At 43.4% G+C, this 14,744-nt stretch overlaps 1 protein-coding gene and 1 non-coding gene across 5 annotated transcripts; both read right to left on the bottom strand.

Annotated features, from left to right (window-relative positions):
- Window positions 1-6,977: 6,977 nt before the first annotated feature.
- Window positions 6,978-14,565, bottom strand: Snrpg (small nuclear ribonucleoprotein polypeptide G). 4 transcript variants are annotated; one of them, XM_063286681.1, is made up of 4 exons: window positions 14,429-14,504; window positions 10,162-10,214; window positions 9,218-9,342; window positions 6,978-7,147 (listed from the first exon to the last, which is right to left on the bottom strand). In XM_063286681.1, exons 2-4 carry the CDS (start codon window positions 10,178-10,180, stop codon window positions 7,097-7,099), a joined length of 195 nt encoding a protein of 64 aa, XP_063142751.1. In that variant the 5' UTR covers window positions 10,181-10,214; window positions 14,429-14,504; the 3' UTR covers window positions 6,978-7,096. The 4 variants fall into 4 exon arrangements, with proteins under 4 accessions (XP_063142751.1, XP_063142752.1, XP_063142753.1 ...); XM_063286682.1 differs by lacking the exon at window positions 14,429-14,504 and adding an exon at window positions 14,317-14,422 and having other exon boundaries at window positions 10,162-10,184; NM_001135085.1 differs by having other exon boundaries at window positions 6,981-7,147; window positions 10,162-10,184; window positions 14,429-14,530.
- LOC120102639 (small nucleolar RNA SNORA2/SNORA34 family) lies at window positions 10,796-10,931 on the bottom strand. Its single transcript, XR_005504264.1, has one exon. It is a non-coding gene; the product is annotated as a small nucleolar RNA SNORA2/SNORA34 family (small nucleolar RNA).
- Window positions 14,566-14,744: the final 179 nt, after the last annotated feature.

Raw genomic sequence — 14,744 nt, 5'->3', positions numbered from 1 at the left:
GGAAATAACCAGGAAGGCCAGCCTAATTCTGACTCAGGTGAGAAGTACTTGGCCTGACTGCCAGTTGGGAACAAAAGGCTTCCACATGTATGGGCAGGGCTCAGCAGGGGTCAAACCTTGCTGGAGACCCAGAAGGGTCTTGTTCCGACTGAAAACATTCCATGAATGCAAACTTCTTGTGCCGTAAATTACAGGGAGAGGCTTTTGATCCTACAATCTAAGACTAAGGCCAAACAGTGACAAGGCAACCAGGCCCAAATCCAATACGGCTTCCACAATGGACGGCACTATAATAAACATGGATGTGTAAGTGTATATCTGTGAATTTTTTTAGTGTCCTTTGGATACATTTCTGGAAATGGCATAGCCGGCGATTGGTTAATTTCTGAGTTGCCAGTCTTCTCGGTTGTTGTTTTTTACATTGTCATTGATGTTATCGTTATTATTATTTAAACAGAGTTTCAGTCTGTAGCCTTGACTGGTCTGGCAGTTGCTATGTAGACCAGGCTGGTCTTAAGTTCACAGAGATATGCTTACTTCTAACTCTGGGGTGTGTCCCCTTATGCTGGTAACTGGACTTTAAAATCCAGGACCACTGGTCTGCTAGATAACTCTAGAGACTCCTCCCACAGAACCAGAGGTTTGGTAGGCAAGGACTTTGCCAAGACAATGGAGGCTAAGCCTGAGCAGCACCAATCCCCTCAGTCCCCAATAGGCTTCCCTGGTACTAAGCAGAGACTCCCCACCCCATCCTTGTAGAAGACTCCCCACCCCATCCTTGTAGAAGCAACTTCCTTGGCACTACAAGCCTTGGCATCACAGAAGAATGATTCCATTATGTTCTTTCCCATCCATCCATCCATCCGTCCGTCCGTCCGTCCGTCCGTCCATCCATCCGTCCGTCCATCTGTCCATCCATCCATCTGTCCATCCATCCATCCATCCATCCGTCCATCCATCCATCCATCCATCCATCCATCCATCCATCCATCCATCCATCCATCCATCCATCCATCCACTATATCTATCTATCTATCTATCTATCTATCTATCTATCTATCTATCTATCTATCTATCTATCTATCTATCTATCTACCTACCTACCTACCTACCTACCTATCTATTGGTTTTCTGAGACAGGGTTTCTCTGTGTAGCTCTGGCTGTCCAGGAACTCGATCTGTAGACCAGGCTGGCCTCAAAAGCATAGAGATCCTCGTGCCTCTGCTTCCTGAGTGCTGGCATTAAAGGCCATGTGTCACCACCATATGGCTCCACTTTTCCCTTTATTTAGCTGCAAGACAACTGCCTCTTCTAACTGGAAGCAAATTTCTTTTTCCTGTTTCTCACCGGCTTTTCTGCCTGTTTTTCCTCTGGTTAAGGCTGCTGAAGAGAGTGCACTGGGATTTCTGGAAATGCTGTCTCAGGAAGCCCAGTGTTAAAACTGGGAAGGCCAGCCCTGAGGTGAGTGCTACACCCACAGAGCTAAGGTGAAGTAAGGAAGGCCTTCCCGCACAGATGTTAAACTATTCCCGGGGGTTCTTTTTTATCCTTGTCCCTCACAGCTTTTTGCCATGATCTGGAGAAGCACAGAAATAACATTTCTTGTGAGTTCACAGCTCTTTAGACCAAAGTCGCCGGTACATCCTCCCTAGCCCTGCTAGGAAACTCTTCTTGCTCTTTTCTCTTTTTCTTTGTTGTCCTGGGACTGGACCAGGTTGAAAGCTGAAACCAGCTCATCTTCTTTCCTTTTTGTTTGAATTCTTTGGGCTTTTTGAGCCTCAGGACATTTTTTAATACAATTTTTAATTATTACTTATGTGTGTGTTGTGGGAATCTTTTTGGAACAAGCACTATGGTACCACTGAGAGTGGAAGAAGAGATTTGTCAATTGTCCAAAGAAAGGCAAGACAGCTGCCCCTAAAAGGCCTCTAGCCCAGATCCAGCTTGTATTCTCATTTATACTCTAAAACCACTAGCTCGGTGAGCAAGCAACTGAGATGTTGCAGAAGTGCACTTTGGCAGTCAGCCTTCTATTTTAAAGGGATATATTATGGTCGACAGTGTAAGCTTATGTGGGCAGATTGTTAAGGGCAATGGTATTAGTCAGGGTTCTCTAGAGACACAGAACTCATGGATTGTCTCTATACAGTGAAGGAAATCATTGGAATGACTTACAGTCTGCAGTCCCAACTAATCCAACAATGGGCAGCTGTGAGGGAAGTCCAACCATCTTAGTCGTTCAGTCCCACAAGACTGGGTGTTTCAGCTGGTTTTCTGTATAAGGTGGAATCCTGAAGAATTAGGTCTGACAGCTGTGCTGGCAAGTAAGTGCAAGCAGGGGAAAAAGGAAGTCTTCCTTCTTCCATTGTCCTTCTGTAGGCCTCCAACAGAAGGTAAGGCCTAGATTAAACGTATATACCACCACTCCTGGACCTAAACTTTTCTTTACTTGGAACTTGCTCTGACCCTGGCAGGCCTTGAACTCAGAGATCGCCTTGCCTCTGTCTCCTGGGATTAAAGGCATGTACTACCTTGCCTGGGCCTAAGCTTTTCACTGCTACTATGCCTCAAGATCTGGATCAAAAGCATGTGTCATCGAGTGTCAAGATCTGGGTCATAGGTGAGGACCTCCATGTCTGGACTTTAGTTATTCTAGGTACAGCTACCAAGTTGACAACTGGTAATAGCATCCCAGTCATTGACCCATTGTTTCAGCGATAACTCCATGTCATTCTGTCCCAGGTAGCAAGTGAAACATGTCTGAGAACAAGAAGTACAAACTGTGTTTAGTAACACTAATAGTCTTCTTTTTACCTAGTTTCACTTCAAGTGTATATGCGTGCATTTATGAGGATGTCCACAGAAGTCAAAAGAGGGAGCTACAGGTCAATATGGTTGTTGGTAGCTGAACTCAGATCATCTCTTGAGTTTGTGAGGTGCCAATCAGGCCTGAACTGAATGATCAACTGATGGACGGCATGCTCACTAGCCTCTCGGGAGGAACTGGCATATAGGGGGTGGCTGTTCTCTTCATAACTACTCCTCACTTGTGTCAGACACAAGCAGCCACACTGTTACTTCCTGGGTGTCACTGTCCTTATACTGGATTCTTACTGTGCATGGTGTGCACGGGGACTTTGCTCATTTTGAGCCCAGGTCTTATGCAGGCTATGCTTGTACTCTGAACTACATCCTAGTCCTGGTACAGAACAATCAGAACATAGGAACACAATGGTGGGAGGAGGGGGAAAGGCTAGCACAAAGACCTTTTATAGGTCATGGAGCCACAGAAGAGATCTACTTCTAGATCTTCTGGATTGGAGCGTTATAAACTTTATGAGATGCCAACTCATTGTGACTCAGTCTCCTGAGTGCCAAGGTTACTTGCACTTGTCACCTTACCAGTTCTGTTTTTTTTTTTTTTTTTTTTTTTTCCGGAGCTGGGGACCGAACCCAGGGCCTTGCGCTCGCTAGGCAAGCGCTCTACCGCTGAGCTAAATCCCCAACCCCACCAGTTTTGTTTTTAACCTGTGACTAGGAACCCTCATCCTTCTCAGAGAGACTAGCTATTGTCACTATGGTACTCAGATCCTGAGGGCTGAGATTACAGGTGTGCACCACTATGCCTGGCTTTGAAAGAATGTATGACATAAACTTCTGATTTTGAAATGATCAAATTATTTTAGGAACACGGGTTCTCAACCAGAGGACTGACTAGCACCAAATGGTGGCTCACAATCATCTGTGAATCTAGTTCTAGTGAATCTAATGTTCTTTTCTGAACTCTGTGGGAACCAGGCACTCATGTGGAGCAGACACAGATGAAGACAAAATATCCCACATAAAGTAAGTACTGTAAAGATAAGGTAACTGCCCAACTCGATCTACAAATCCTTACACTTGGGCAGTAGAGATAAAATGACTTCTTTCTAACTATTCTATTTTTATGATGACATTTTTTTCAAAATATCCCGTTATTTTTAGATTCAAACCATAACAGTCTCAAACAAGACATGAAGCAGACATCATGTGCTTACAGAGTTTCGAGAATCTGGATTCATTATATAATTGAGAATGGCTTTGAAATTCTGTTCTTGCCTCCACCCCCTGCGTGCTGTACAAAGGATGGAACCAGGGGTTTCGTGTGTTCTAGGCAAGTATACGCCACATTAGTGCTGTCTCCAACCTGACACTTCATTTAAGCATTCATGACAATTTTCTTCCACAGGCCTTTTCTCATTATAGCACACACACTATTTTTCTCAAGGTCTTTTTCCTGTGTGTGTGTGTGTGTGTGTGTGTCCTTTGCCTCCCAGTGCTGAGTGTTAATTTGGCCGGCTGTGAAACTTTGGGAGCGGGGGTTGAGCATAGGTCTGGGTGAAGGCCTATGAGGTTTTATCACACGGTGCTCTCTGCTTTCTATCTGCTGAGATGTAACAGCTGTCTCCTGCCCATATGCTCTTATTACACAGGATGCAAAGCCCGGCAACTATGGACTGACACCCTCTAGGTTGAGGCAAGATGTCTCTCCTTAACTTGCTTCTGTCATGTTGTCAGTGACACAAAAGTAGTTAACAGGGATTGAGATTGAGTTGGGATGTGGTGGCATCCATCTTAAATCCCAGCACTTGGGAGGCAGAGGCAGAAAGACTTCTAGGCCAGCTTAGTCTACAAAGTGAGTTTAAGGACAGCCAGAACGATACAAACCATCTTGAAAAATCAGAGAGGGTGGGGCGGGAGATAGGGAGACAGAGAGACTGAGACTGGCCAAGAGGTCCACATGTTGACCAGGAAAGTCAGCTGAAATTGAAACCTCATAGTGACCCCAGGCCCCTCCACCTCCCAGCATGTAAACTGATTTTTCTTGAAAATTTTTTTGTAGATTTTATGTGTGTTTACTTTTGTTTGCACGAATTTATGTATAACACATGCAAGCCTGGTACCTGTGGAGGTCAGAAAATGTTATGACTCTGTGACACTAGAGTTAAGCGTGATTGTGAACCCCCATGTGCACTCTAGGAACTGAACCTGAGTTTCTGAATGAATAACAAGGGTTCTTAACCACTGAGCTATCTCTCCAGACCTTGGACAGGCCTTGTTCATCACTTTGTATGTTCAAGAGCAAAGGCAGGGAGACCTTACATGAGTTAAAAAGGACAAGACCCTTATTGAAAGGAAAACTCAGTCATCTCACCAGGAAAGCTGCTGTCTGCTGTAGCTACCATTACTCACTAGGACTTATTACAGATGAAACCCACTGACTGTATAACTATACCTCAGGGCCAGGATCCCACCCGACAATAATGGGGGGCGAACCAAATACTAGCTCTGCAAGAACCCCCAATAAAAGGGGGCCCAGGGCTCAGGGATCCCAACGTGATGGACCACATCCTTTTCAAAATCAGCAATACCAGATACCTGAGGCCATGGGAAAGTACACACTGGTTCTGGTGACATTTTCTCCAGCTGGACAACACATCCCTCAAGCAAGGAAAAAAATCTCTAAATGACGAGTTTACATAATGACATTATTGCCAGCTCTGGTTTGTCTGACTCTTTAAGGGGTAATAGTCCCGCCTTTGCCTCCATAATAAAGGAGTGGGTAGGGCCTGGAGGAGGAGAGCTCCACCGAACTCACTGGACACACGTTACCCGGAGACCTTGATTAATAGCTAACAGAAAAGAGAGTGCGGACTGCAGGGGATGGGAAGATGGTTCGTCACAAGAGCATATGCCGTTCAAGTGTGAGGACCTAAGTTTAGACCTCCAGGATGCAGCTTAGTACTTAAGTACTAAGCTTGGGGTTATTTTAGTAGCTATGTAGTGAGTCACAGTTGGGGGTTTGAAACCAAGGTCTTCAGCTTCTTAGGCACACCACCACTGGGCCACACCTCAGTCCCATTAAAAGCACACTTGCAATGTAGCGCTCTAATCTGAAATACTTCAAAACCTGTAACTCATGTTAGCTTGCAGTCAAAATGCAAGTATGCTAAAACGCTGCATGGGTTAGCTGGACTGGCTCACTGGTAAAGATGCTTAGTGTCAAGCCTGATGACCTGAGTTCAATCCCTAGACTCCCTAAGGTGGAACAGAAAGCCAACTGCTGCCGAGCTGTCTTCTGACCTCCACACATGCAGAGATACATACGCACCCACAGGAATGAGTAAAATAGATCACTAGGCAACATATATAAAGTTACAAAAGGAAACATGCTTATTATAAACTTGTTTAGGTTTGGATCTGTGGTGGCACTGAGAATGGAACCTTTGGGGAGGGTTAGAAAGTGTGGCTTTGGTAGAGGTGTGTCACTAGGGGTGGGCTTTGAGATTTTGAAAGCCCAGGGCAAACAAATAAAGAACTTTCAGCTCCTCCAGCACCATGCCTATCTGGATGCTGCCATGTTCCTGAACCTCTCAATCTGCTCCAATTAAATGTCTTTTTTGTTTTTTTTTTTTTTTTAAAAAACGTAGCTGTCTTCAGACACACCAGAAGAGGTCATCCGATTCCATTATAGATGGTTGTGAGCCACCATGTGGTTGCTGGGAATTGAACTCAAGACCTCTGGAAAAGCAGTCAGTCGTTTTAACCACTGAGCCATCTCTCCAGCTCTAAATATTGTCTTTTATAAGGCTTGCCTTGGTCATGGTGTCTCTTCACAGAAATAGAAAAGCAAGAGGCAGATCCTATTGCAAGACAGCTTTTGTCATCCAAATAAATATTCTAAAACTTAACCCCCCACCCACTCCACGAATTCCATATCAGGGACTTAAGTTTGGAGTCATAGGAGGTCAAAGGCACTAAAACCAATGCTTAAAAGCCACACGTCTGTAGCCCATCTCAATGTTTTCTTGTCTCCTTTCACACTAAGGAAGAAGCTTCCACTTGAATGTATAAAACTCCTTGAAACAGTTCAGCCAAGAACCCTTGGTGAGAGAGTAACTGTTCAACTTCTACATCTAGAACACCAGAAACACACTTCTGATATCACAAAAGTTTATTTAGCAAAAAGTTTCATATGAAAATGTACATGACCTAGTTCTACATCACAATCAAGCACGCTTTGGGGAGGGATGTGGACACACTGCTGAACACTGGTTAGACTCTTTCCAAGGCTTCTAACATGATGATGCTGTTTCCTCGGATGACCTAGAAAAGAAGTCAGATGAAAATGATTCATTTAAGAGACAAATCATAATTTTCCAACATGACACGCCAGTAAGGCTTTTCTCAAGGACCACAAGGACCTTTTTCTCAACAAGCCACAAGGACCAAGTTAATCTTTCAATCAAGGCATGATTGAGGCATGGTGGCACATGCCTTTAATTCTAGTAACTCAAAGGCAGAATGATCTCTGTGAGTTCCAGGCCAGCCAGGACTGCATAGGGAAATACCATTTTAGGGAAAAAGAAAAAAGTCGTCTCCTAGGCTTATTAGAAAAGATTGGTATCACGACTGAAAAGTAATGATTAACTTTATAAGATGCCAAGTCACTGTGACCTACTTTTGGGAACCAGGGTTACTGGTATGTGCTGTCTGTCTTCATCTTTTGTGTGTGTGTGTGTTTTAAGGTTTATTTATTTTGTTCATATGAATACATTGTAGCTGTCTTCAGACACACCAGAAGAGGGCCTCCGATCCCAGTACAGATGGCTGTGAGCCATCATGTGGTTGCTGGGAATTGAACTCAGGACCTCTGGAAGAGCATTCAGTGCTCTTAACCACTGAGCCATCTCTCCAGCCCAGTGTTTCTTGATCTTTACACAGGGATTATAAATCTCTATAGAGAATAGCCATTATTATTACTACTACTATTATTATTATTCTCATTCTCAGATTCTGAGAGGTGGCACTACAGATGTACATCACCATACTTAACTCTGAAAAAAGTAATACCATAAACTTTTGAATTGAAATGATGAGGCAGGCAGATAAATCTCTATGAGTTCTAGGCCAGCCTGATCTACAATGTTTTCTAGGACAGCTGGGGCTACACAGAGACCAGTCTTGAGAAAACACATACCTGAGTAAAATAATAAAGGGTCTATCTTTACCCTTCTAGAATCAACCTTAACAAACCCAAAAGGTCTAAGGTGTTCGGCACTCAGCTCAGGGATGAATGGGAAGAGAGAATATGACTTCTCACCACAAGGTCTTTACATTAATCCTATCAATAAATCTGGGCTCACCACTTTACAAAGATTATGGTATGTAAGACATACATTTCTTCCGAGACAGCAATTTAGAATCTGGTTCTTACTGTGGAATACAAAACCTTCCTTTTGTGGCCATAGACCAGTTGCTTAATGACTGCAGAAAGAAAGTCTAACGTGAAAGCTCAGCTGCCTAAGGCTGTACCAGCACTTGCAAAGCCTGAAGCAGGACTTCCCCAAGTTGCAGGCCATATAGCCTGACCTACTTCAAACAAAGCCTTGTCTCTCCTTCTGGTTTATCTTATTTTCTGTCATGAACTGCTGTCATTATGTTTAGCGCCTATGCCAAGAATGCAAAGTAGTGCCTGTGTGCTAGGCGAGCATAATAGCACTGAGCTACATTTCTAGCCCAAACCTGCACCCTTTTTTTTCTGATTTATTTATTTTATATGTATGGAAACTTTGCCTGCATGCACCTACGTGCCTGGTGCCCAAAGAGGTCAGAGGAGGGCGTTGGATTCCCTGGAACTAGGCTTTGGGATGGTTGTGAGCTGCAGTGTGGATGCCAGGAATCCAACCCCAGACCTCTACAAGAGCATCAAGTACTCTTAATCACTGAGCCTGGGCCTGGAGAGATGGCTCAGGGATTAATAGCACTAGCTTTATCTATACCTCCAGTTCCAGAGGATCCAACACCATCTTCTGGACCTCATAAGCACCAGGCACATACATGGTACAAACATATGCAGGCAAAACACCCACCCACATAAAATTAAACAAACAAAAATAGCTGAGCCATCTTCTCCCACTCTTGAAACCTGTATCTTAACAAGCCATCCCGGGGCATCATAAGCATGTTAGAAACTTTTCACTGTAGTCAAAGCCTAGATATGTGTGCCCATCCTTATAGGACAAAGCTCAACACGAACTTCTAACAGCTAGCTGTTTCAAGATCTAGGCTGAGGAGGTTCTGCAGAGGTGAGATCATCAAATCCCATAGCTCAATGTGTTCAGAGGTAAAAGGAGAGAGGGGATGCCAGCGCCCAGTCTTTCCACCCTTACTCACCACCATCCCGATGTTGTTCTGTTGCCCACTGGTCGCCATCTCCACACACTCATCAATCACGAGGTTCATAAAGGGGTCAAAGCCCCGCAGTATTCCTTGTACATGCCTGCCGCCATTTAACTTCACTATAAGACAACAGTAAGTTTCAATAAGCCGTCAGCAAGGTTTCAACCATCCGTCACAGAGCAGGGGTGTGTGTGTGTGTGACCCCAGCCCTACTATCTGCCTAACCTGGGCTAATTCTATTCTAACATTCCAGTTCTTTGCCTACAGCTTAGCCTTAAGACCCTGGAGACATTAATGTGAGTCTCTTGACTGTAATCCCAGATTTGGCGACAGTAAAGGAGGACTGCTTCAAGGACTCTGAGGCCAGATAGGGCCACATAACGAGATCCTGTCTCAATGACCCCCCCCTCCCCCAATAAAACTGCTTCAACGTTTATACGTAAATGTATTTGTAAGGAATTTTATATAGTATCTTCATACAAATGAACCAACGTTTCAAGTAACAGAGTTCAAGGTTAAGAGCTGTTGTATGGTAGAAAGAAACCCTAAAACCCTTAGGCTTGTATTTTAAAATTTCAGTATTCTTCAATTACATGGGTAAGGAGGTTTCTAGTTAAATCTGTTTTTCCTACACATTCACAAGAAATATCAAGCACTGCTTGCCCAACTCCTTGGTAACGTATTTAAAGGAAAAGGGGTGGACAAAGTTTCACATATAACACAGGAAACTCCTAATTCTGTCAAGGTCAGGAAGGCCCAGATGATAGACTCTAAAGTAGGAGGTATTGGCCATTAGAAGGCAAAGTAAAAAGTCTAGTTAGAACTCTGACACCTGGTCGGCAGAGAAGAATTACATGTTGTATGTATTAAATTTCTACAAATTTCTATTGCTAAGACAACAAAAAGAAACTAAGGAATCGAGGTGGTGGCAAACTTACATGATAACTTCTTGTCCATAAACCTGGAAAGCAAGAGGGAAAATTATGACTACCTAAAGAGACTCAAAGCACAAACACGCACAGATCAGTTAAATTAAAATAATTTGTTTGGGTTGGGATGAGATGTTAAGAGGGATCCATGTTCTTCTAGAGAGCCTGAGATTACTTTCTAGCATCCAAGCTAGGTGAGTCACTCCCACCTGTAACTTCAGCTCTAGGATATTCCAGGGCACCTACACTCAAAACACACATATCCTCACGCATATATAAAATAAAATGGCTTTTGTTCTTTTTTTTTTCCTTTTCTTTTCTTTTTTTTTCAGAGCTGGGGACCGAACCCAGGGCCTAGCAAGCGCTCTACCACTGAGCTAAATCCCCAACCCCGGCTTTTGTTCTTTTGAGATAGGATTTTTCTATGTAGCTCTGGGTATCCCAGAATTCACTGTGTAGAGCAGGCTGGGCCTTGAACTCCCCAGTGTGAGGAATTGAAGGTGTGTCACCAGGCAAAGCAAGTCTTTTTCCTTTTCTTTTCTTTTTTTTTTTAAGTTATTAGGTCATTCCCAGTACTTTCCCAGTACTCTGCTGTTCCTAAGAATCCGTCATAACTGAGGCTGTCAAACCAGACACAACACGGGGTTGTTCCTTCCAGATGGAATAGTCACTCTCTATTGAAGTCCAGAAGAGCCAACAAACCACAGGAAGACAGCTCTCTAGGCGTCTGCTTGAAACCAACAGCTACAGCACGACTGCTGGTCTTCAGTGAGAGCCATCTTTTTCCTTTTCTTAAATTGCTAAAATCTGGGCTGGAAGAACATTTACTACCAAGCCTGATGTTGACTCCTGGAACTCACTGTTGGAAGCAGAGAATGAATTCCTTAAGATGTCCTCTAACTTCCACACTTGGGTTTATGTACACACATACACAAACCAACGTTTAAAAAAAAAAAAAAACAAAACACAACATTTAAAACAGTAAGTCTTCTTATTGTTTGTGTGAGTGTATGTGTACTAGGGCAGCTGTCGTCTGCAGCCAGAAGAGCATCAGATACCCTAAAGTTATCATGGGCGACTGTGACTTGCCCAGTATAGACGCTGGGCAATGAACTCAGGCCCCTAACTGCCAAGTTATCTTTCTGTATTGTCATGGGTTAGGGAATTTATACTAATACGATTACAAAGACTTGTGTACGTATTATTACAGACGTATGCCAACATACATGACAATAAAGTGCCTTATTTAACATTAAAGCATTAAGCTTTTAATGTTCAGGATAGATTTCAACCCATGTTAGTGAAATAAGTCCATACTTTGAAACTTTAATTTGTATCAAACATAAGAATTTCAGTACAGAAAGACATATAAGGTCATTAAGATATTTTTATTACTTGGAGTATGTTTGTGTCTGTGTGAATGTATGCTGTATAGGCAGGAACTCAAAGAGGACAGAAAAGGGGGAGCTAGATCCCCTGAAAAGGCAGGAAGCACTCATAGCCATCTCTCTAGTGCCTACATTTTTTAAAAATTAATTTTGTTTGTATGGTTCACCATGGTGCCAATACAGAAGTCAGAGGACAGCCTCAAGGTATTGGTTCTCTTCTTCAACCATATGGTCTCTGAGGCTGACTCAGGTCATTAGACGTGGAGGCAGGTGCCTTTACCTTTGGAGCACTCTCACCAGCCTGTCAAATCAGTTGCCTTTCAGTAACAGGCTAGAAAATACAAACATTTCCTTCCCTTTTCCTGAACCCAGAGCCTCAAGCATTCTAGACAAATTCTCAACCTCTCAGCTATAACCCCGTCTCTCTTCTATTTTTCAGTTTAGAGACAGTGTTTCTTAGCTACCCTGGTCTTGAACTTGCAGTTCTTTGCCTCAGCTTCTCAAGTACCAGATTTTATAGGCCTATGTCACCAGGCCTGGCTTCATTGAGTTTTAATGTATAGCACATCATAGAATTCAAATATAAATTTAAGCCATAAGAGTCTGAAGGAAGGTGGAAATAGATCTACAAATTACATTTCTAAAACACTAAATTTTAATAGGAGTTATTTTGTAAAGCAACAGAGGAGCATGTTTAAAATACTCACGACTTATGTACTATTATTACCATATTATACAGATGGAGAACTGATGTTCAGTGTGGAGGTTTGGATGAGAATTGCCCCCAGAGTCACATATTTGTATGCTTAGTTCTCAGCAGATGAACTGTTTGGGAAGGATTGGGAGGTATGGCCTTTTTGGAGGAGGTGGCACTGGGGGTGGGCTTTGAGGTTTCAAAAGCCAGCGCCAGGTCTAGTGTCTCTCTGTCCTGTCTGCTGCTTAAGTTCAGGACATAAAGCTTTCAACTACTGTCTGCCTGCTTCTTTCATGATGATCATGGACTCTCTAAAACTGTATGCAAGTCCCCTATTAAATGCTTTCTTTTATAAGAGTTGTCTTGGTTCACTATGTCTCTTTACAGCAAGAGACAATAATTAAGACAATTGTTCTTAGTTATATAAGTAAAATATGGCTGCTGGATTGCAGATGGCAGGGCTTCAAAGCTGGGCTAAGAAGTCTGGATTTGACTTTGTGGTGATAAATGCAGAATTAATTAGTGGTTAAGACTGAGGTGGGGGGCTCAGCTTTGAAACTGAGACTCAGGGCCAGAAATGATTAAGAACCACTGAGTTACACTAAACTAGGAGTGAATAGCTGTAAAAGGAGGAAGTATTTATGAGAAAATAAAGGAGGAAGATCTAGCAGTATTTCAAATTTCTTAAAAAGTAGGGATGAGAAAAAGGTATCAACTCAGGGAACAGAGTAGCTCCCACAGGCTCTGCTCCAAGCACAACACCACCAACACACCAACAAAAATATGGACACAATCACTAGTTCCTGTCTCTGAAAGGCCCAAGTATATCTGTTAAGAATCCAAGAACACGGGGTTGGGGATTTAGCTCAGTGGTAGAGCGTTTGCCTAGCAAACACAAGGCCTTGGGTTCAGTCCCCAGCTCCGAAAAAAAGAAAAAGAAAAGGAAAAAAAAAAAAAAAAAAAAAAAAGAATCCAAGAACACTGAAGATTACAGGTAGGGAACCAATTGTTAAAAACCAATGCCATTTTGCCAATTCCTGCCGAATCCAGACCACATATATAGACTTCATTCATTAACTCATCATCAAAACAAACAGGATAATTTCTTTTTAAAATGTCAGACTTATGGTTTAATAAATCTTTAACAGATCCAAATAAGCAGGGGTTTCACACAGAGGCTGCTTTAATTAAAATGTGCACTCAAATACAAAATTAGCAAATGTGACCTTTTCCCTGCAATGGTGTCTTGACAGAACTTTACAGTTAACAGGCTATACACAGAAAAACGACCCAGTATTAATCTTGTACCCTGAGTAGTCCAAAGACTATGTGCATATGTTACAGGTTCAGGCCAATCAATAGTGTCTGAGACCAAAGGGTCTGCCTGATTTTACTGGGTACAGAAAAAAATTCTTCAAAAAACTAGCTCTTTACAATTAGAAAACGGATGTTCCTCCATGGATTTATTACCAGAGCAAGATATTACACGACATTTAAATTTAACTTGAATACAAGGACAGTGTATCAGAAACCTAGTTTTTGGGGCTACAGATGGCTCAGCGCTTACTGCTTGTCTATAGCACCCGAATTCAGCTCTTAGTATCCACGCCAGAGGAGTCACAACCTCCTACAAGTCCTGCTCCAGTGGATCCAATGCCCACTCTGTCCTCCGCAATAACTGCATCCACGTACACAAACACACAATTAAATTACGTCTGTGAGCATCAAAAAGGAAATTACTAACTAGCTCTTTCGATGAACGCAATAGAATGCACTTGTTTATTGAAACACAACATGTTACCTCACCACTAACATTTTGTTTTGAGACACGGTCTCACTTTTTAGCCTAGACTGGTCTGGAACTCGCAGTCATTCTCCTGCCTCAGTATTAGCTCCATAGATCACAGACAACCACGCCCCACTCCAATCGATCATTTTAAGCCTGTGAGTTTCCAGCTCTTCACAACTATGCGCCTCGACCGCTGCTCTGGTCCCTATCCAGATAGCCTTTGGCCGCCCGCCTAACAGAGCCCAGCGTTGGGAAGACAGGCACAGGCACTGAGGTAACCATGCCGACCGGACCTCAGTGCCACTTCCGGCTTTCACGATCACCGGGACCAGCAGCAGCAGCACGGGCAAGTCAGGAGAAGGGTTCCCGCGGCTGGCGAGTCTCGATCGAGCCGACTCTACTCACTTTTTCAGTTCGGGAGGGTGGGCTTTGCTCATGGCGACTCTTCAGTGAGCTCAGCACAACGGCGAAGGAGTGAGCGGCCTCAGAAACGCGCGCGAGGCAGGCTTGGCGCTGGTATCTGACGTCACTACCGCGCGAGCCAATTGCTTTCCGATAACATTACCCTTTATCTCGCGATACTGATGGGACGCCTGAACGTGCGGACCAGAGCCACGCTTCCGGTTGCGTCGTCAGTGACTGGCCAGGACAGAGAAGTGGTGCTACGCTGAGCTTCCTTTGTGTAAAATTGAAGTGGCAGGTCGCTTAAAAACAAACCCCT

This window comes from Rattus norvegicus, chromosome 4 (genome assembly GCF_036323735.1).
Source record: "Rattus norvegicus strain BN/NHsdMcwi chromosome 4, GRCr8, whole genome shotgun sequence".
Taxonomy (NCBI): Eukaryota; Metazoa; Chordata; class Mammalia; order Rodentia; family Muridae; genus Rattus; species Rattus norvegicus.
The sequence above is the reverse complement of the archived record's forward strand: the minus strand, read 5'-3'. Positions and strand labels throughout refer to the sequence as shown.

Excerpts from the sequence above, each read along its gene's own strand:
- Snrpg (NM_001135085.1), bottom strand. The coding sequence starts at position 14,460 with ATGAGCAAAGCCCACCCTCCCGAACTGAAAAA. Across the intron at positions 10,185-14,428 it reads CACCCTCCCGAACTGAAAAA|GTTTATGGACAAGAAGTTAT; the intron begins GTGAGTAGAGTC and ends CTTGCTTTCCAG. Across the intron at positions 9,343-10,161 it reads TATGGACAAGAAGTTATCAT|TGAAGTTAAATGGCGGCAGG; the intron begins GTAAGTTTGCCA and ends GTTGTCTTATAG.